This window comes from Cydia pomonella, chromosome 19, assembly GCF_033807575.1.
Source record: "Cydia pomonella isolate Wapato2018A chromosome 19, ilCydPomo1, whole genome shotgun sequence".
NCBI lineage: Eukaryota > Metazoa > Arthropoda > Insecta > Lepidoptera > Tortricidae > Cydia > Cydia pomonella.
The window spans coordinates 13,035,161-13,058,222 of record NC_084721.1 but is presented as its reverse complement, the minus strand read 5'-3'; the positions used below and the strand labels follow the sequence as shown (position 1 = coordinate 13,058,222).

General features: G+C 40.2%; 2 protein-coding genes and 1 long non-coding RNA gene across 4 annotated transcripts; 1 reads left to right on the top strand and 2 right to left on the bottom strand.

Annotated features, from left to right (window-relative positions):
- Positions 1–1,771: 1,771 nt before the first annotated feature.
- Positions 1,772–6,647, bottom strand: LOC133528506 (uncharacterized). Its single transcript, XM_061865894.1, has 2 exons — positions 6,225–6,647; positions 1,772–5,803 (listed from the first exon to the last, which is right to left on the bottom strand). The coding sequence occupies exons 1-2, from the start codon at positions 6,645–6,647 to the stop codon at positions 1,772–1,774; spliced, it is 4,455 nt and encodes a 1,484-aa protein (XP_061721878.1).
- A 1,390-nt stretch (positions 6,648–8,037) lies between these two features.
- On the bottom strand, positions 8,038–9,665 carry LOC133528608 (uncharacterized). Of its 2 annotated transcripts, XR_009801026.1 has the most exons (3): positions 9,296–9,655; positions 9,016–9,152; positions 8,038–8,756 (listed from the first exon to the last, which is right to left on the bottom strand). It is a non-coding gene; the product is annotated as an uncharacterized LOC133528608 (long non-coding RNA). The 2 variants fall into 2 exon arrangements; XR_009801025.1 differs by having other exon boundaries at positions 8,038–9,152; positions 9,296–9,665.
- A 1,866-nt stretch (positions 9,666–11,531) lies between these two features.
- LOC133528606 (uncharacterized) lies at positions 11,532–13,859 on the top strand. The gene is made up of 2 exons (XM_061866052.1): positions 11,532–11,643; positions 13,368–13,859. The coding sequence occupies exons 1-2, from the start codon at positions 11,584–11,586 to the stop codon at positions 13,752–13,754; spliced, it is 447 nt and encodes a 148-aa protein (XP_061722036.1). The 5' UTR covers positions 11,532–11,583; the 3' UTR covers positions 13,755–13,859.
- The last annotated feature ends 9,203 nt before the right edge of the window (positions 13,860–23,062 follow it).

Here is a 23,062-nt window from a genome sequence, read left to right as displayed (position 1 = left end):
AGTTAACTTGCATACATACGTAAATGTCCAGCTGATCATATTTAAACTGTTTTAATTATATAAATACGCAGTTTGCGAAACAAAGGTTCTGTGTAATTTGCGAAACAAAGGTTCTATGTAATTCAGACTGTGATATTTTTAGGGCTCCGTGACCAAAGTGGAACCCTAATAGTTTAATTATGTCTCTCTGTCCGTTCGTTTGTCTGTCAGTTTGCCACAACCAGTGTACTGGAAATCTATCCCTAGTAAACTCTGACTGTCGGCAGTGTTTTGCAACCATAAGGATCGTGAGGGACAGAACATACGCAATGCGACAAAATTAAAAACACGTTTTAACATTCCTGACAACATACCAAAAACAACCTATTTGATTGGGTTATAAACCATAGTAAAATTTACGGTGGGGAATAAAACAAAATGAGACTGTAATGACCAGGACAAACAATAATAGCGCTTTCTCTGCTACTCCTACTGAAAGTTCCATAAGTGCATTATGTTCGGACATCTGAGCCCTTCTGCATTTCATGTCTATATCTCATGTGTACCTCCATGTTTGCAACGAACATCAAAAATTTAAATTTTGTTATCTGCATCTCTTTCACACGAATATTGTCAGTGAGTAGGGCTGCCAGATCGTATAATTCGATACGAATTTCGTATAATCGGACTGATTATCGTATCTATTATGTATATGTAGTCGTTCGGTATAATTGGATACGAAAAAACGCGAATGGTTATTTCGCATTTCTATTTCAGCACGGGATTAACAGAGACGTATTGCCAACTTGAGAATACGATACGGTGACGGTTTGTGTGGTTTTTCTCTTTAGACTCACCATTTATCGGTTTGGTGTTCTATATGATGGGTGTTTGTGAGACGTGTTTTACTTTTTTATGCTGTGCTTCAGCGCTACTTATGTCGCGCCTTCTATACCCACCTTGTGTAACACAAGTGCCTGAATCCAAACGGGTATAAATTCGCTTGGGCAACAAAATATATATCACATCATCAATACATATAATACCATGCCACATGAGAGTAGGAGAAGGGGGTCACCTTCGACCACACTGTTACATGTACAGTACATTTACTTCAGAGTTGGCATCGCACGCATCAATATGAGAGTCTAGTCTACTGGCCTATCCAGAGTGACTCATCCGTACGATCGGTTCGCCTCCAGACTAGGTACTACCGACTAGTACCCTGGTGTCCTACACACCACCTGGACGTGGGGGCGATGCCCCCACGGGGTCCTCCATAAGCCTGCCCCCTAGACCCGGCCCTTGTACTCCAACTCATAACCGACCGTACTACATGCTTTGCCTGTGTGCTTCCGGTACACACTCCATGAAGCTACGGGCTTCCCTGTCCAATGTCCTTGTTGTCTAGGTACATACACCTCAAGATTGGACTACTCCTTAGTGAAACTACGTTAACCAAGGACCGTTGGTCAACCCCCTTGTTCCACTCCCATGCAGCTAGGATGTCGATTATATAAGCGTAAATATGTGTATAAACACTCACCAGGGCAGGCTCCCGTTACCGCGTGGAGGCACACCGAGTACTTAATTTCTCAGCACACCCAGCGCCATTCCACGCCTCATGCACGTACCTTCATTTTGTTCTTCCCAATGGCGCCATCGTGCTTTTTCCGCCATCGGAACTGTCATCCGAGCAGTCAGTGTTGCCACATGACAAAGTAGTAACCTAGTTGATACCACTTACCAACTTACATCGCGCTTGGCGCGACACTCCCCAGAACAAGGAAGGTTACTGTAGCAAGGCAAGCAGGTGTCGCGTCCACTCCAGGATTTTATCCCTGGCGCGAATGGCTGCGATCCGCTTGATTCTGCCAACGCCTCTTTCTTCTGGCTGCTCCTCTGGTGGTGGGACTTCATTGTTACGGGTCATGTCACATCCAGCCAGAGTATCCACGTCGACATCCGGCCGTTCATCAAGTGCAGGTGTATGAGGATTTGAACTGTTTGGAGCCTCCAACTCCCCGCTGTCCTCTTGCATCTCAGTCGAGTCTGCCGCTACCGGTTCTACCACAGGCGTCTCGTCATCTACCTCCAGCGGGTAGAGATGGCCAATGGAACGTGTCAAGGAAGAATCGTCAACCTTGACCCTCGCTACTCTACATTCACCATCACTTCCCCTGATCAGCTCGTGGATCTTCCCCACTTTCCAGAGGTTTCTGTTCTTGAGGTCCGATTTAACCTGTACAAGGTCGCCTACTTGTGGTGATCGATGAGATTTAACTCTAGGCTGCTTGGGAGAGTTGTTGTACCTTTCTCTCAGGCTAGCAAGATACTGCTTGACGAACATCCTCTTAAATTCTTCTAGGATATTGCATCCTCTCTTCCAGCTCTCAAACAGGTCGCTCTTCGTAGCAGTGTTACAAGTCGGAATATCCACGGCAGATGGTCTCATGGTCAAACATTGTCCTAGGCTTATGAAATCTGCCGGGCAGAGGACATGTTCCACTTCTGTACCAACTCTTGCCAGTGGTCTTGAATTCAGTACTGTTTCCACTTCCTTTATCACTGTCAGTAGTCTGGTATCATTGAGAAGGTGTTTTTCTAGGGTTCTTTTAAGGCAATGCTTCACCAAGGCCACTAGCCGCTCGTAAAACCCTCCATGCCACGGTGCTAGTTGACATATGAATTTCCACTGGATGTCATTCTTAATGCAGTATGGCTGTTGTACCATTTCAGCGACTAACTTAAAACAAGTCGCATTATCCGAGTACATTCGTTGTGGCTTGTTTCTAGCAGCTATAAATCGTCGCAAGGCTAGGAGACATTCTTCTGCCGAAAGGTCCTTCACGATTTCAAGATGTATCGCTCTTACTGTCAAACACGTGAATAAGGCTACCCATCGTTTCTCTTTACCAGTCTGGGTACTCACAAATAGCGGTCCCAGATAGTCAACACCAGTGAAAGTGAAGGGTCTGCTATAATTTACTCGTTCTGGAGGCAGCGCCGGTGTGGCTGGTAAACGATACGGACCGCCGCCGTGTTTTACACACTGGGTACATCGCTTTAACACCTTCATTACCTGGGCTTTCCCTTGGGGTATCCAATACCGTTCCCTGATGTTACTCAGTGTGTGTGGAGCACCGACGTGGTAGTTACTCTCATGCGTCTCCTTTATGATTCTGTCAGTGAACTCGGAATTTTTTGGTAGTAGTATCGGATACTTCATGTCATAGCTCCAGGTGGTGTTCGCCATACGCCCACGGCACCTAAGAAAGCCGTCTACATCAACAAAGAGATCTAAGTTTCGTGCTAAATGTGTTCTTTTGCCATTTAGTTCTTCTTGGAAGTGCTTCCTTTGTAGATCTTTTATCTCGGACACTATTTTGGCCACAATGGTCTGCTGCTGGATACCTCCTTCATCGGCAGGATTGTCGAGTTCCATGCTTCCATCAGTAGGATATTCACCACTCTCTGTAGGTATGCTCGAATCCTGGGTTTCCATTGGTTCAACGGGATCACTGGGACTTCCTTGCTCGGGGGTCTTACTCTGGTCTGCAACCTCACCAATGGATACTTCGTGTGTCAGCTCACCTGGGTTGTCACCCAGGACCTCCCCAACAGACAGAAGGTTCTGATGTGCCTCGTAGAGTCTATTTTGGGGCCAGCAGGATTCTTTATTAACGAGAAACTCTGGTCCGTTAAACCAAAGTTGCCTTTTCTCTTCAAACAGTTCTGGACGCGTAGCAATATCAGCAGGATTTGCTTTTGTGTGAACGTAGAACATCTCTGTGTTAGGGTGGTCACGCTTGATTTCGTTCACTCTGTTGGCGACAAAGGGTGGAAGCAGTTTGTTTGACCTCATCCAACTAAGTACAACCAAACTATCTGACCACAAATATTCTTTCTCAATATCAAGATCAAGTTGGTTCCTTACGTATTTCAGGAGTCTGCTTCCTATCAGAAATCCTAGTAGTTCCAATTTAGGAATTTTTAATTCGTCTTTGTCTTTGGTCTGTGACACGTGCGATTTTGCCATCAACAGAGAGACTGATTTTCCTTGTCCGTCTTCAATCACTTTAAGGTAGATAACGGCAGCATAAGCGTCTTTGGAAGCATCTGTGAAACAGTGCAAGTGGTACTTAAGGTCACTCCTTGAGACATCTGTACCAAGGTACCTAGGCACCTCTGTGTCCACTATGGATTTCAGACCTTCCATGACAATTTTCACAGACTGTGTCAACTCCATAGGTAGTTCTGTATCCCATTTACATTTCTTTTCACAGATATCCTGGAAGATCAGCTTCATTGACAACATGAGTGGGCATACAAAGCCACAGGGGTCATACACACGTGCTAGAGCCCGAAGAACTTTTCTCTTTGTGTTTATCGGAGGATCTGTGCTGAAGTGGTCCTCAGTCAAATTCAGTTTCAGCGTATCTTCTTCGACATTCCACATAAGTCCAAGCACTTTGACCAGTCCATGTTTGACTGACCTATGATGTTCTGGTATCATATCCATGAAGCTCTGATTGTTTGATATCCAGTCCCTCATATTCATAGACAGTTGTTCAAACACCGTTCTTGCTTGGTCATAGATCTGCTTAGCCTCCTGCAAGGTATCGGCTCCAGTCACTAGGTTATCCACATAGCACTTGTCAGCGACTTGTTTCAGCAAGGCCTTGTTTGACTGGCTTATGTAGTGTCGGATCGTTGCTGTCAGTAAGAATGGACTAGCAACAACTCCAAAAGGTACTCTGCAGAACCTCAGATACAGTAGGTTATCCTCCGTCACTTCCTTGGTCGTGTCCTTTAACCAGAGGAACCTTGTGACATCGCGATCATCCTCTTGAAGTGCTACTTGTAGGAACGCCTTCTCTACATCAGCCAGTATGCCATACTTCTTTGTTCGGAACTTCAAAAGTAATGCAGTTAGGTCTTCTAACATAGAAGGTCCGCTGTAAAGGCACTCATTGAGGCTTTTCTGTCCAGTACTTTTGGCACTAGCGTCGTATACTATCCTCCCCTTGGCGCCATCTTGTTTCACGATATGGTGGGCGAGGTAGTGAATTGGGTGGTCTCCGTTCAATTCTGACCCTCTCGTAACGACTTCTATAATTCCTAGATCCAGTTGTTCCCTCAAGATCGAGTCGTACTCCTTAATTAACTGCAAGTCCAGTCTCTTCACGTTACTCTTCAATCGACCTAAGGCCAATCCAAAATTTGATGGCAATTCTGGTGGGTACTCAATCCAGGGCCATTTTACTAAGTACCGGCCTTCCTGATATTGCACAGTCTCATTGAAGTGACGAACTGCTTCTTCTTGTCTCGTAGCCTTTGGTGAGTCTGTGATCCCTAGGTTCTCTAATGACCATAAGAACCTTACATCTATGTTTCTTAAAGGCAGATCTGGCTCACTGAAATACGGACAGCTAGGAGTGTGACACTGACAATATGTGACCACTGAGAGGGCCTCACTTCTTTCTTCAGATGTAAGCTTCCCTGTAGGCACCCATCCAAAATCAGTATCCAATAACCAAAAATCTTCCGACACCTGGATCTTTCTTTCTCTGAGGATAGCGCCAAAGAAATCATTTCCGATGAGTACATCTACAACCTCTCCAACTGTCTCATCATCAGCAACAATATCGACTCCAGGATACTTGAAGGATGTCACCGGAACTCTGTCTGTGATTCTTGGTACGACGTTCACCGTAAACTGCTTGGTGACATTGCGTTTCGTCAGGATGTTGACTGTTGTTGAGGGGGTCGATGTCTCCCGAGGTTCAGAAGCTCCGAAGGTGAATATGAGTAGCAGGTCTTCCTGGAGGGTAGGCAGGCCTAACTTTTTTGCAGCTGCTAGAGTAATGTAACTCCGCTGACTACCGCAGTCTAAGAAGATTCTGCCTTTGCTACTTTTCTTAGTTAGAGGATTTTGAAGAGTTGCCACTGCGGTCATCTGAGGCCGGATTGGGACAGAATATGAGCAGGTGGTCTCCTTTACAGCGGAAGCAAGCAATCTTGCGCTTGCAGGATGATGTTGTATGATTGCGTCGAAGGCAGTGTAGACACCTTCCTGTCACTTGCTTCTGACGAGCTTCAACTGTACTGTATTTTCGACAGTCCCTGCTAGCATGTCCTTTCAGATTGCAAAACAAGCATGCCCTTTTTGGTCGCTTTGAAGGTGGTGCACCTGCACCAGCATTTCCCGCATGTTTCCGCTTCCGGCTACTCAAAGACCTTACCTCTGTACGGACTTGCAGTGCCTCAGTTGTGCTACTACCAGGCACGGCAATGGTCTCTGGAGTTGGTACTACTGTAGCTGCTGACTTCTCCATTGCCGTGATTATGCGGTCTAAATTATTTCTGATGGCCTTCAAGTCAGTACCTTCACCTATGAGGTGGTGCTCATGGATCACCCTTTCTGGGAACTTTGATAATACCAGCGCTCTTAAATGGTTGCCTCCAACTGGTTCCCCGAGCTTCTCCAACACCCTGAGATTTCGCTCAACACTATCCAGAACACTCCGGCAGCTGGTACTAGTATGGTCTGCCTTTTGAAGTTGGTTGAGTGCTGTATAATGTGCGTCTATTAAAGTGTCAGTTGACCCATAACGTTGCTTCAAAGTATCCACTGCAACCGAGTAGTTGGCGTTGGTAGCTGCCATTCCTGAAACCGTTTCAAGAGCTGCACCTTTTAGGCAGCTCAGGAGGTACATAAGTTTCTCTGATTCCTGTAACTGTCTCTGGTCTACATTGGCAGCAAATCGGTCCCAAAATTCGCACCATTTCAGCTTATCGCCGGAGAATAATTTCATGCATAATAACGTCAATAATTTAATGCATAATAAGCAGTTTGGTTTTACACGGGGTCGCTCGACAACCGATGCTGGTGTTGAGCTAATTAAGCATATCTTCGATGCCTGGGAGGAGTCACGAGATGCTATAGGTATCTTCTGTGATTTGTCTAAGGCCTTCGACTGCGTTTGTCATGAAACATTAATCAGGAAACTACACTATTATGGAGTTAGAGTAGCGGCACTGGATTTACTTAAGTCCTACTTAAATGGTAGAATACAAAGGGTCGATGTGAATGGACAGCGATCACCGGGGTCATTGGTCTCTATGGGTGTACCACAGGGGTCAATATTGGGACCTTTCCTGTTCCTTATCTACATAAATGACTTGCCATTCCTTGTAAAGACCCACCATGATATAGTATTGTTTGCAGACGACACTTCACTTATTTTCAAAGTCAAACGACAGCAACAAGCTAACAATGATGTAAACGATGCTATTTCTAAAGTAGTAAATTGGTTCAATGTTAATAATTTATTGTTAAATGAGAATAAGACTAAATGTATTAAGTTTGTCACTAGTAATGTAAGGCATGTACAAACAAGTGTCATTGTGAAGGATGAGGAATTGGAATTAGTTGATAGTACAGTTTTTCTTGGTATAACTTTAGATTCTAAACTCCAGTGGGGTCCCCATATTGCTACTCTTTCGAATAGACTGAGTTCTGCAGCTTTTGCAGTAAGCAAAATCCGTCAGTTAACTGATGTCAAAACAGCTCGATTAGTATATTTTAGTTACTTCCATAGCATTATGTCATATGGTATTTTACTGTGGGGTGGTGCTTCAGAGATAAATACCATTTTTGTTCTGCAGAAGAGGGCTATTCGAGCAATATATAAAATGAACCATAGAGACTCACTGAGAGATAAATTTAAGGAAATTGACATCATGACAGTGCACTGTCAATACATTTATGAGAATATTCTGTATGTGCATAAAAATATTGCCGATTTTAAGAAAAATTGTGACATTCATAATATTAATACTAGAAATAAACATAAGCTCGCCGTGCCCTTCACTCGGCTCCATAAAATTAAAAAATCATTCATGGGTAATTGTGTGAGATTTTATAATAAACTTCCAAACCATATTACTGAGTTACCAATTAATAAATTTAAGAATCATGTAAAGCGTAAACTTATTTCTAAAGCTTATTATACCACACAAGACTACATGAATGATAAAACAACGTGGGATTAATTGTGATTCGAAATGATTAATTATTTATTATATTTGAATAATGATGATGAAATGGATATTCCAATGCATGTATTTCCTTTGTTGTTTTTATTATATTTGTTTGACATTTAGAATTTATTCTAGAAACAATCTAGACTAGTATTTTTTATACATTTTTTTTTGTATGACTGTATTTTGTGAAAGTTTTAGTATTAAATTTGATCTATGAATTATATTCATTAGTATTATATATGGAATAATATTTACAACATCAATAAATTGCTCTGATAGATTAAGATAATTATATGTAATACTGTCTTACTATTCATAAGTGCTTGTTGCTAGGCCTACATGAATAAAGTATATTTGAATTGAATTGAATTGAATTGAGAAGGTTGGCAGGCTCAACTCGGGTAGCTTTGACTTATTGACAGCTCCACTTCGCCTCTTGTTAATCTGCCATGCAATTTCCAGTTCTGTCAATATATCTTCGGCCTTGAGTTGATCCTGTGTCATGCTAACCACGTCTGCATCCGGCACCACACTTAAATATTGAAATATCTCCTTCTCAAAGGTCCCCAAGCACTGTTTCAATTTTAGGTGGAGTGCCGTGAACTTGTCTTCACTGACAACTCCGTCTGCTTGCAATTGCTCCCAGAGGGCCTGAGAGTCCGCAGTCACCGTTAGTAACTTTTCATGGCGCAGCTTAACCCGACTGTATAAACTTGCCATGATGCCAGCTGAAAATAATTAACACAGTTAGTTAGCCTACACTCGTTTGGCGTATAAATAACCATTATGGCGATATCGTGGCTACTCAACGCCAGAATTCTACAAAATACTATGTAATTCAAAAATGTAGGTAGTATTCGTCTTGGCGGAGGCACTACCGTGCTTCCCATTACTTTCTTCAGCCTAATGTTGTTTTTTCCAGTGATTTCATGTCGAATGTTCCCAACAAATAACATACATCTTTACGTATTCATGGTTTAAACTCACCCAGGAAACCGTGCTGCCGTACAAGTAAACAACTTATTCTTTTTTTTCGTTCCGGGCGGTGGAATGAACACGCGTATGCTACGTCTCACAAAACACGTCTCGAACCGGTCAGGTACATTCCCTGCTTCTTGGTGCAGCTGTAATGTACACAGAATACCAAAATGACCACATTTTACAAAACGACCTAACATATTTGTTGATAATTCTAAGATAAACTTTGTCGCCGAGAGGCCGACGGCGCCATGGCGGCTTAACCAACTACATTACAACTTATTCGTACCTGCAATTGTGCTGCAACTCGCTTTGGAAATGATTCCCTGTACCAGAACTGAGACCGCAATCCCCACAACACTGTGATTTATCAACTGCCTAATACACTTAATGATAAGCTTAAGCAAGAAACTTGAAGACGCCACTCGCTCAAGTCGCTCGAGTAACTTTGAATACCGCGAAATTTCTGTTTTTTCCTCGTTGTTTTTTTCTCTTGACGTTGGGTCTTGCTAGGATTGCCAGTGCGCAGTGGTGCGTTCCGATTTTCATTCATGTCTGGAAGATTGTTTGACTTATCGGTAAATTTACCAAATAGTAAATCTAATTAAACGCGAATAAGAAATATATATTATCATAAGTAATCTATTGAATAAAAGGTAATTTATAGTTACCCTTCATCTGACATTCTATACCACGCTCGTTCGTTTATCACTAAAAATAAAGTGATGAAATCTGAACGTACGCTTAAGGACATAGATAAGGTAAAAAAGGAACAATTATCTAATACCATCTATATAAAAGGTATGATAGCCAACATAACAAAAATACCTTATGAATATATCTTAAAATAATAATTACACAACAACGATCGAGTGTATAATCATAACAGTTAGGTAATATTTTAATGTAGCCCAATACTTAATCTAGCCTAGGGTGCACCCTTTTACCACAAAAACGAAACAAAGGTTAAATTAGTATTACGGGATTGAAACAACATTCCGTTTTAATTCTTTAATAAACTCGTCGCATGCTGTGAAAGTAATAATAATTAATTTCGTACGTATTTTCAAAAGAAAATACGCCAACCGGGTACCTTGAGCTCAAACAATTCAAAACTTAATTTGACAATCTCCGCTACAAGGCCCTTCAAAGTGATCTACAGATGGAATAGCCAAACTTAATCTGGCTTCCCATCATCTAAAATCTCAGATCATCTCCACCAATTTTGTCGCGCCTTCTATACCCACCTTGTGTAACACAAGTGCCTGAATCCAAACGGGTATAAATTCGCTTGGGCAACAAAATATATATCACATCATCAATACATATAATACCATGCCACATGAGAGTAGGAGAAGGGGGTCACCTTCGACCACACTGTTACATGTACAGTACATTTACTTCAGAGTTGGCATCGCACGCATCAATATGAGAGTCTAGTCTACTGGCCTATCCAGAGTGACTCATCCGTACGATCGGTTCGCCTCCAGACTAGGTACTACCGACTAGTACCCTGGTGTCCTACACACCACCTGGACGTGGGGGCGATGCCCCCACGGGGTCCTCCATAAGCCTGCCCCCTAGACCCGGCCCTTGTACTCCAACTCATAACCGACCGTACTACATGCTTTGCCTGTGTGCTTCCGGTACACACTCCATGAAGCTACGGGCTTCCCTGTCCAATGTCCTTGTTGTCTAGGTACATACACCTCAAGATTGGACTACTCCTTAGTGAAACTACGTTAACCAAGGACCGTTGGTCAACCCCCTTGTTCCACTCCCATGCAGCTAGGATGTCGATTATATAAGCGTAAATATGTGTATAAACACTCACCAGGGCAGGCTCCCGTTACCGCGTGGAGGCACACCGAGTACTTAATTTCTCAGCACACCCAGCGCCATTCCACGCCTCATGCACGTACCTTCATTTTGTTCTTCCCAATGGCGCCATCGTGCTTTTTCCGCCATCGGAACTGTCATCCGAGCAGTCAGTGTTGCCACATGACAAAGTAGTAACCTAGTTGATACCACTTACCAACTTACATCGCGCTTGGCGCGACAACTTATTAGGGGATTTTAGTTACTACTTGCTAAATACAAGTCGGTTTTTGAAGTAAGTAATAAAAAAATCGGGTATAATCATTTTCGTATAATTTTTGACGTTGGACTGTATAATCAAGATTTATGTACTGGCAGCCCTTCAGTGTCATAGAGAAAACAACATTTAAATTACGAGTTGGGCCAGGCCCGTTTATCTTCTAACCCAAAACCCACCTCAAACCAGGGCTATAACCGCGAAAATCGAAGTTCGTCAATTGCGGGCATTTTTCTCTGTCACTCTAATTACGTCTTAGTGAGAGCAAAAGAGAAAGATCCCCGCAATTTGCGAATGTCGATTTTCGCGGTAGGCCCCCAGGATCATAATTTATTTACACTTGTAGAATACACTGGTGTTTTTTTACACTGTTTGTACAACTGTGAACATTTGTGGATACAGAACGTGACGGTATAAAAGGTTGACTAGGTACAACCAATGTCTTTTATTGTCGATTGAACGTCGTCCGACATAGTTAAATAATGTCCCCGCTATATTTTGTGCTATTCGCAACTTTGCTAGCAAGAGTTGCCTATACTTCGGTAAGTAAAAATAAAAATAAATAATATAGTATCAAGACTCCGTCTTAGAGAGACCCCACACTAACGGCTTAAGAGCATCGGCCTCTAGTCAGCTCTACGGAAAATGGCGTCGCTGCGCAGTTGCACCAACGTTGCGTCGAGCAGCAGCCATAGAGTTGGCTAGACTTTTATAGTAGGTAAAAATGAGTTCATTTGGTCCGATTGGTAGGATGAAACGGAATCACAAATCCTTGTAGTCCGATTAATCGAACTAATAGGAAAATAGTCCGTTAGGACAAGGCAGTATTTTGAATTCTTAATCGTTGTGTCCGAATTTGGGGGCCTACCGCAAAAACCGAAATTCGCAAATTGCGGGGATCTTTCTCTTTTACCCTCACCAAGACTTATTACAAAGAAAAATTCCCGCAATTGACGAACTTCGATTTTCGCGGTTATAGCCCTGGTTTGAGTTGGGTTTCGGGTTAGAAGATAAACGGGCCTGGCCCAAATCGGGTCCGAGTGTGGTCCGATATTAATTTAGACACCGATCTGGGTTGGTTTTGTCTACATTAACATGTAGTTTAGGAATAATCATTTCCGCTACACAATGTGGGTCCATTTGAATTATGAGCAGAACGCAAATATACATGGTGGCCAAAAAATATGTGCATTCCCGTTGCCAGGGTGGTTTTGGGATTATACTGAGCAACTTTTACTATGGGACCAACCCCGAAATCGCGAAAATAATTTTCACCCTCCCATAGAAAATGGTTCAGCTAAAATGTATGAAAAAGCCAGATTTTTATTTTCACGTTTTGAACACATTTTAAAACATATTAAAAACCGTGGAGGACTATCGTGAATTTATTTTGTTACCTTTACTTCCGACGTTTCGACGCACGCTTGGCTGGTCGTGGTCGCGGACACCTGATGTCCCGGCAAAATGTCAACACAGAGATTTGTATAACTACCCGACGAACACACGCACTACATGTATGGTGGGTGGTTTGAAATTGTGATGCCTACCCCAAACTTTTTTAGACTTTTCGTCGGGTAGTTACACAAATCTCTGTTTTGACATTTTGTTGCGACATCAGTACCCCTAGTGTAAATTTATTCGATAGCGTAACGTGACGTACGCGTTTGCGTTAAGTCTAATTTTGTATGGGATTTTGAGTTTCCAAAACGTCCCGCTTGGCGCGCTGTTTCTAAATCCCATACAAAATGAGACTTAATGCAAACTCGGACGTCACTTTTCGATTTTGAATAAATTTACACTAGGGGCTCAGTTATCCGCGACCACGACCAGTGAAACCTGCGTGGAACCGTCGGAAATAAAGGTAACAGAATAAATTAACGATAGACCAGGGCGGCTACCGGGAAAATCGAAATTCGTCAATTGCGGGCATTTTTCTCTGTCACTCTAATTACGTCTTAGTGAGAGTAAAAGAGAAAGATCCCCGCAATTTGCGAATTTCGGTTTTCGCGGTAGGCCCCCCGGTTTTTAAAATGGTATAAAGTATACATTTTTATTCCACACCCGTTTGAAAGTTGTATTTATCTTCTAAAATGCAAAGTAATTTGATGCCCATTTTGAGATGTTTCTTTACGTTATTATAGGTGATTTTAAATGATAAATATAGAATATCAGTAAGATTTTTCACTAGTTCGGTTTTCAATATTAGCACCTAAACAATAACCTTACTTCGTTGTTAAACCAATACCTGTTTGTCCATGTATTTCAGGAGCTAAGTAGAGTGAAGCGACAAGTCCCTGGCGGTGTAGCATTGCAAGACCCTAATGACCCAAAATACAAGGAATTGGCGCAAGAATCGTTTGAAAAGTACCGCGTGACTAACCCAGGCGGCCAAATAGATGTCAAAGACCTCAAAGTAACCAGAGTGACCAGACAAGTTGTTGCTGGTTACAAGACGATTATTGATTTCACTGTAACCCCTACTAATGGTGAAGTTATTACGTGTCATTCTGTGATTGTAGAACAGGCGTGGTTAAAAAAGAAAGATATTGACGTAGATTGCAATATTAATCAACCAAACAGTAGTATTGATGGTGATCTAGAAGAAAAAGATCCTGATGATGAACAACAAACGTGTGATTTGGATGATCAGTAAGGGTCCATTTTGTACCGGTTTGAAGAAGAATTAAGAAATGCGAATCATGGTTTCATGTTTTTATTACATTACAGAACTTATTTTTCAAATAAATGGTAAAACATGTTACTGCGTATTTTTTCCTAGTCCACTTACATTATCAGAGCCGACATTGTATAACCAAAAATCGTTTGCTTCTCTATGGAGGTTATCACACTGGATGCGATTCGCACGTCGCTCCGATGTGCGAGCTGGATGTCGCCATAATACGAGCATAGCGTTGTCTCGCTCAAACATCGGAGCGACGTGCGAATCGCACCCAGTGTGATGACCGCCTAAAGCTAGAATATGCAAGTGAGATAGGGAGGAAGATAACGATTTTGGACTTTTCCATGTTAGCGGTAGGCCCAGCAGCAGCGGTGGCAGGCGGTAGGTCTTTAAATCCAAGCACCTCTTAAGCCGAGTACTCAGAGCATACGGGGAGTTATGCATTGGACAATCAGCTACAGAGATATCTCACACCCTCTGCGTACAAAATCATTTGTGTCCACGCTTGACTGTATCATTGTACAAGCCAAAAGGGTACCTATTTGGACTATATACCTGTCAGTAACTAAGTTCTTTGACAACACATGGAAGTATTTACTCAAATATTCTCAGGTCATCTCACAAACGAAAATGATGCAGTTACATTTGGTCAAATATAGATCGTGTCATTCACAAAGACGCGTGCCTTGACTTGTTACAGCAGCAAGTACTCGACGTTAGTCAGGACACGGGTCATTCAATGATAAAGTAATAAGAACGATAAATCGGTCGATTAAAGATTCAGGTTAAGGAAGACATACTCGTAATAGATGTATTTCATTCATGCCCAATTGACTTTGACATTTATTCTTAAACATTCATCATCATATTCATCATATATAGTGCCTACAATACAAAAATATAGTAAAATATTACAGTGCTCGGTGATAAATATCGCACATCATCGGTCTTTAGAAAGATAATATGGGAGAAAACGAGAGAGAAAGAGTCAACGCTCTAAGAAGCCGAAAATCCGATGACACTTAAGACTTCTTAGACTCCCCATCCCTCTTCATATGTAAGATGCTGGAAAGATGCACTCTTGGTCAGACGTCATATGAGCTGCCCCCGCTAGCCCATCAGCTGGTGACGCCCTTAAGCATTGAGGCTTCTACCTACAGGCCTTGCAACAAATGGCATGCGATTGGAGATAACTGCTGGCCACAAACTATATAGAGATACTACGTTGGCTAAGTAGGCGCAACGAATTCAATCGATCGATTATTGCCCATCCTGGGCTATATTGCGGACAGGTTCGACTGTCCGTACTTGAGGCACTGCTGTGAGATGCATGTTTCCTGCAGCCCATATTATGTGTAATTTATTAATTATTTACTAACATTAGAGATAATAAGTAATATTGTATACTAACAAATTATATGGGTCATGTTACACGAATTAAATAAATGAAATTTGAAATTGGTGCATTTGGTCAGGCCATTACTCGCCCCCACTCCAGTTGGCCCGAGTTCTTCATGGTACTAAAGTTAGACCAAGATAAGTCTGCATCGAATTTGCTAACACAAAGCGTAGAAGCGTAGATCTTAAACGTCAGATGTCTATGAAATTATGACTATCCCGTATATTAACACTTCCACGCTCTATGCTTTCAAACTCGCTGCAGACTTATCCTGGTCCGATTATAACTCTGCAACAATTTTTATAGCACAGACTGTGCAATTGTTAGTTTAAACTTAAAACTAAGAAATTTCACAGGAGTCCGGGCTAGCTCACATTCAGTTTCATATTATGAGTATCATAATAAGTACTCAGCCGAATGGTGCAGTCAACTAATTCATTTCCATTATGGATGCCCATTATCGAGCCCAACATTATCATGGCTGTATATTATTCACTCAAGTGACATGATTGGCTCAACTTGTATGTTGACATTGTTGACAGCCTTGACAGCATAGGTTGACAGTGACTCAAGTAACCAGCGTTGCCAGATCGTCCTAAAAGGGACGGTTTTCCGTCCTTTTTAATGCCACACCGTCCCTTTCCCGCCCCTTCCAAGCTACCGTCCCTTTTGGGCATCGAGTGCCTAAAATAATTAATTTCAAAGTGACGAACGACAATTTACTTTGCTACATGGTCGATAAATATCTTCCATCCACGGCGAATATCGAATGTGTAGCATTCGCTTATATATAATTTTATAAAGCTTCATATCTCACTTTGTAATAGCCTATAGTGTTTGACAGGTGTACCAACATCAGAAATGTAACTTACGTAACAAAAATAGTTTCCGCGTTTGTATCTAATCTACTACTCGCCTTAGTTTAGTTTTAGTTTGTTTTGTTGTAGCCATTATCTGTGGTAACGTCGAGGACTGGGGGCCTACCGGGAAAATCGAAATTCGCAAATTGCGGGGATCTTTCTCTATTACTCTCACTAAGACGTAATTAGAGTGACAGAGAAAAATGCCCGCAATTGACGAACTTCGATTTTTGCGGTAGGCCTCCTGAAAGCGACTAGCGAGAGTCAGAGAAACACTGTAATCAAGGTAAAGTTGAAAGTTTTCCAAAATTATTTTGTTTTAAAGCGTTCATTCAGTTGAAAGTATAGAAACTCATACAACCATTTGATCGGTCGGTCAAAGAAACGGCAAACTTTGGTAACGTGGTGAATCCTATTGTATTTGTGTAAGTATTAAATTAAATAATTGTCTATTTTTTCGTAATTATTTGGGTACAACTGCTATAGTTTCATTATGTAGTTTGCATTGGGAATATAGACTTTTAGTCTTACAGGGGAGATGATAATCTCTGACATTATCTCAGAAGAACATATCTAGATTATTTTGCGAGAGAAAACAAAGTTAACTAACAGTATCTGAATCAAATACATAGCCCAAATAGCGACGTCGCTAGGTTCGACGGTACGTTTATAAAATGAATAAGTAAATGTGCCAGTTTATATTTTTTTCTCAGATTTCGATTGATATGAAAATTGGTAGGTTCAGGCTTTCCCTTCTGATCAGAATAAACACGAAATCTTTATTATGGACAAAAGATATGTATGTAATTTTCCCTTTATTTACGGAAATTCTATACGTTTTCGCTAGAATATTTTTGAGGACACGAACTCTATATATCCAAAAACTTAAATCAAAATCTGAAAAGAATGAGAAAAAAAACGAAAACACCATTAAATATGGTCTATATTTAATGTTGTTTTCATTTTTTTATGTAAATGTATGAAGAAATAAATAGGTAATATGAAATAATTTGTTTTGCTCTGCCCATGAATCTAGTATTAAGTATGGATTGGGCATGAGTGGTGGGAAGAACTGACAGAACGGATAGTCTTATGTATTTTTCAGTAGGAGTAGCGAAAAAGCGATATTATTGTTTGTCCTTGTCACAGTCTCACAATTTTTTAAATTCCCCACCTTAAATTGAGCAAGATGATTGGTCGGATTATTTGTTGCCCACCATATCCGACCAATCATCTTGCTGTGTTGCATATGTTCTGTCCCTCATGGACGCACGCGTATCACATCTGTAGGATCCTACCATCTATGGCTCTGCACATCTACAAATGCATAACATCATAAGTATCACATATTAACACACATACACATACATATTCAGTAATACACATTTGTTTTAAACATATATTGAGATACACTAACTATGATAAAATATTCCAAGTTCGTTTTCGTCCCATTGTCATAAAAACCGTCCCTTTTCAGATTACACACCGTCCGAAATTGGCATGAAATTGGAGACATGCGCTGGCAACACTGCAAGTAACGAGCTTTGGTAATGAGTGGAGTGTTATCTATTATGCTTAGTATGTTATTAGTCACTACTAAGTAATTATTCAATTCTTCTATTGTATTTTATAAACAGTGGTTAGTCGACGGCCGCGTTGCCAATGCTCTTGTTAAATTAAAAAAAAAGTGACGACAGTGACTCACATCACTCTTTGCAGTAACGTAAATCGCAAAACGCTGGGTACCTACTACTTTAGTAACAAATTAATTCATTGCAGGTCAATTAAATAGGTACAGTATCATTGGACTAAGTTAATAATTGATTATACTAACTTCTATCTGTATCGAATCGGAATGATGTAAAAAAAAAATTGTGTCTGTAAATGTAAACACTTATGTACGCCCCCATTGTTATTGTCAATTGTTTTGATTTAAATGTATTCGGTTGTCAATAGATATTGATTTTGCGAGAATAGTCTCACCAGTTTCGCCAAGCCACCATAGGTATGCACTATGGGTAAATGTAGAAATTCATTAAAATAAATACATACTATCTTGTATTTCAGGAACGGGATAAAAAAGCAAAGCAGAATGAACCTACCAGGGGGTCAAGCAGAAAAAGACCCAAATGACCCAAAGTACATGCAATTGGCTCAAGAGTCATTTACCAAATATTGTGAGACAAATCCAGGTGGACCAATTGATGTGAAAGAAATCAAAGTCACCAAAGTAACTCATCAGGTAGTTGCTGGTTCCATGACACGGATTACATTCACGGTAGAACCTGCCAATGGTGATATATTTACGTGCTATGCTAAAATTTGGGAACAGCCGTGGCTTGATAAGAAGGAAATTGAAGTAAAATGTGAACCAGACGACTAGTGATCTGGAAAGTGCAAATTGTATTATGGCCATTATAAATCAAGGAATGTCAATATTTGTTAAAATATATATTTTTGTTCTGGAATTTATTTTTGATGTGTATATATTGTTAAAAATTTAATAAAAGAAAGTTGAGTATAAAATGTAGTTTTTGTTCAGGGGCAAAACAATCTTTATCCTTGTTCCCCCCTAAATGGAGTGTGTGTGTATTGTCTAACCTTAATATGGGCAACAATTAGTAGTTGTAGTAGTTGCTGTATTCCCATTTGTTCCCGCCCCATGTAACCTCCACCAATAGATATAGATGTAGTGCAGGGACGCCTGGCTGGAAGCAGGTGGGCTGTCAATTGCTCATACCTCTGCCAATGCATATGCTATACATGAGGTGGTGACAGATAGGAATGATTCATATGAATGCACCTATTCTCATCTTGTGCTCGGCAGGGACAAATAATAATACACCATCAATTATTGAGTACTTTTTAAATAGGTCAGTATTGTCAGCAAGATACACTAGTTTGTTTTTAGGAAATGTGTGGTTGTATTGTTACAATAATTTGTTGGTAGGTTCTTATTTTGTACTTATTTTGTACTATTATAGGTAATTATTTTGTACCTATATAAATAGGTAAGTTAGAAATACCCTTAAGAATACGATTTACCTTTGTAAAAAAGTGACTCATCATTGTAAAGTGTGGAAATCTATGCTTATAGAAGATAATTTTAATTATATTAAAAAAAAAACTATCAGTTTTCTGAAACTAAAAATAAAAACATGAAAATACCCAAGTAACTTGAAATCAGTTTACGCCTAAACGAAGTAAACGAATTGAATGTTCGCATCACTGGTGTACTTAGCTAAATATTAGCCTGTATTGATTAATAGGTAATAAGGGGGCGTCCATAAATTACGTGAGGTGTTTTTTTTTCAATTTTCTGACCCTCCCTCCCCCCTTGGTGAGATGTCGTGAGATTTTATTCAACCCCCTCCCCCGTCCCCCAATCTCACATGAGATTTTTCAGAATGTGGGTTTATTACGTAAACGCGTTGGATTGTTTATTGTAAAAAGAAAAAACAATTTGGTTCGTGCTTTTATTTACGACTAGTTTAAGCATGTACATACAATTTGGATTAAATGGACCAAAATAGTATAATTTTTTTTTTGTTTCAATCAGAGAATAAATTGCGTGATATTTGTCGAGACCCCCCCTCTCCCCAACGTGAGATTAGATGAGATTTGACTCGACCCCCTCCTCCATCTCACGTAATTTATGGACGCCCCCTAAGGTAGGTACCTACATTTCATACCTACTTTATAAGAGTGCACACGCATGTTTACTTCATACGGCGCGCCTAAATAGCGCATCTTATGCAAGACGCGCATAAAGTGCGCAATGTACAGCAAACTTGTGTACGTCCTCACAGCGCATTCGCTAGGTCTGGGCGCGGGCGCACAATGGCTTAGGTACTATAGTGTAATTTGTGAGTTATATGAAACAGCGACAGATTATATAGGTAGGTACTTATATTTATAGATCTCTGTTATACACTATTGAATGTAAAATTAATGAAGATGTTTTTCCTGTATACGTAGGTACCTAATTAGTTCCTGTGTACAAATAATAATAATTGTATATTCTGTACTCTGGTCTCGAAGGGGAAAGCTCAAAATCAAACACCTCGTTTAATTATAAACGGAAGTATGTTTATTTCGGCTGAACTATCAACCTCACAAATCGTCTCAAAAACACAAAACAAAATTAATATCTTATAAAATCCACGATACACAACCGTTCGCTAGTTGTAGAAATAAAAAGCTACATCTACCGGGAAATTGAGTAACCATATTTACTTAGGCGTTTTATACATACCGCCCACCAAGGACAACATGTCCTTCATCATAACCGCCCACCATGAAGTGACCAAGTAATCAAAATTGAACTGAATACAAATCAAATTTGGTGGGTTCAGTTTTATTTAACGTACATACATAAACACAACATAAAACTCGTTAACTTCACAACATAACATGAACTCTTTAGAATCATACTAAAGTATAAATCTACGTTATCTTTCAATCCATTAAAACATGTAACTGCTAAGACAGTTTTGAACTAAAGTAGGTAAGTAAACGCTTAAAAAGAACTCAAAACAATATTTAACAAAACACAGATATAACGTTGTTTAATCATTCTACCGAGAAACCACTTTTTGTAAAAGACAAAAATAGTTAAAGGCAGAATATTCCCTGTCTTCAAAGGATATCCTCAACTTCAGTTTTTCTAAGAATATATAATGAGAATCAATGAAGTAAATAATCGTAATTTTAAGTGATGAACTTCTTATTCGCATTTACATTACGTTTGAAAGCTTTTAAAAACTAAATGAGATCTAATTTTTAACAGAAAATACGATCATCTGGGATACAAGATTTTATTAGAGAAGACCACCGATCACGGTAAGTAAAATATTTTTGAATATAATCATGCTCCAGGTTCAATCACTAAAATGATTTTACTTTGCTTGTATAAAATATATCGTTGCTATTATAGCATGTGCTATACATATTAGATACTAAATTTTCTTTTATTGCAGGTACCGATATCAACAGCAGTGTCACCGGATGCTGAAATTTCTCTTATTGTTAACTCCAGGTAAGTATTATATTATTCTGTATTATATTATTCATTTTATTTTCAGGAGCTGCTCGTTTGCCGATAATTGCTCTGTATGGTAAGTAGATTTTTTCTCTTGGCTTGTATCTAGATTTTGTTACTCGTATGTCCTTTAAAGGCTTCCATTCTAAATTACCTTTTATCTTCAATCTTACTTGGACTTTTGCAGGTGGTTTCATCAAGGAAATGCAACTTCATCATGTTCCTGTTCTCTTTTCTCCGTTCTCTGGGCGATTTAGATACAAAGCGATTTTTGGTCTCTTGTTTTTCTCCAGTCAGCAGGTTGGAGTGAATTGAAGGTTTGGGGGAATACTTTGTACTATTACGAGCCTGCGTGTGTAAGATGGTAACATTTTCATTTATATTCATCGAATCTTGTGGGCCAGATAAAATCCACCCGAGCGTGGTGCGCTGAGCTAACGGAAATCCATTTGGACCTTTAAGCAGTCTGTCCATAATTATATGGCAATAAACCTTGCCTCCCATCAATATATCTACTTTATTGGGTGAACTATACGCTGGATCAGCCAACTTGATCTGCTTTAACTCAGCCCATTCTGGGGCTACTACCTTCTCGCTTGGGAGGTAAGTAGTGATCTTCTTTACAACATACGCCTTCAATACCATATTGTAGGTTGGATCGGTGAACGATTGAACTTTCAACTCAACTGAATATTTAGGGACCTCAGAGGTCTGTTCGCCACCTAATCCTGTAATTGAACTCTCTATGGGAATTTTCTTTATCCCTAATGCCTTCACAACAGCTTCAGTGACAAACGAAGCCTGTGAGCATTGATCTATCAACGCGCGTATCACATGATAATCACCTGTCTGCGACTCAGCCTTTACAAGGGCTGTGGGTAATAAAGTTTCTTCTTTAGCAATCTTTGTCGCAAGGCAGTTGACAATCGGCGTGGTTTTTGTTTGTTTGTTCTCTGGAGTGACGTGTGTGGCTTCTTCCGAAACACCTTCAGCTACCTGATCTACGTTCTCTAAATTGACAGCTGAAGTTGGGACCTTCCTTGAATGAAGCAAGGAATGGTGCTTTCTGTGACAAATTCGACAGCTAGTGGTTTTTTGGCAAAATCTAACAGTGTGATTACTTCCTAAACAATTGTAACACATTCTATTTTTTGTTACAAATTCATGTTTAGTAATATAGTCTTGGTTTGCAAACTTCTTGCAAAAACACAGTTTGTGGGGCTCTCTACAAAATTCACATGCTATAACGGATGCGCTAGCAACATGAAATACATTTTGTTTGCTTGAACTACTACTTGAATGTTTCTCGTAAGCAGTGGTGATCTTATTGATGTTTCTCGGCTCAATGAACTCTAAAGCTCTGTACCGGCTGGTCAAGAACTCTTTGAACTGATCAAAGGTAGGCAATGTATCTGAAACCGAGTTAGCTGCTACATTAAGCTCCCATTGCTTATGTGATTCTGGATCTAACTTTAATGTCAACAGATGTATAACTATGATGTCCCATGTGGAGACATCAATGCCTAAGTTAGACAATGCACTCAAACAATCTGTTGACGTGTCTAACAGATCTTTTAGAAAAGCAGGAGATTCAGAAGCTGCGTTCTTTTGGCTCAGTAATAAACGTTTTAGTATGCAATGTGATAGATACTTTTTATTATTGTATCGTTGCTCTAATAAACTCCAACTTCGATCATAATTTGAGTCTGACACCGGTATGTTATGCAGCATCTGCTCTGCTTCTCCTGTTAAATAACTCTTTAGATATTGCAACTTTTGCACATTATCTAAGGAGTGGTTGTTGTGGATCATAGACACGAATAAATCCCTAAATGTCATCCACTCTTGATATTTTCCAGAAAAGTTAGGGATTGTTAATTTAGGTAATTTTACAGAATTTGTCCTAACAAAACTATTGTCTTCATGGTTAACCTTTGACTGAGATGAATGGAAACTGATAAATTCAGCCAATCCATCTTTT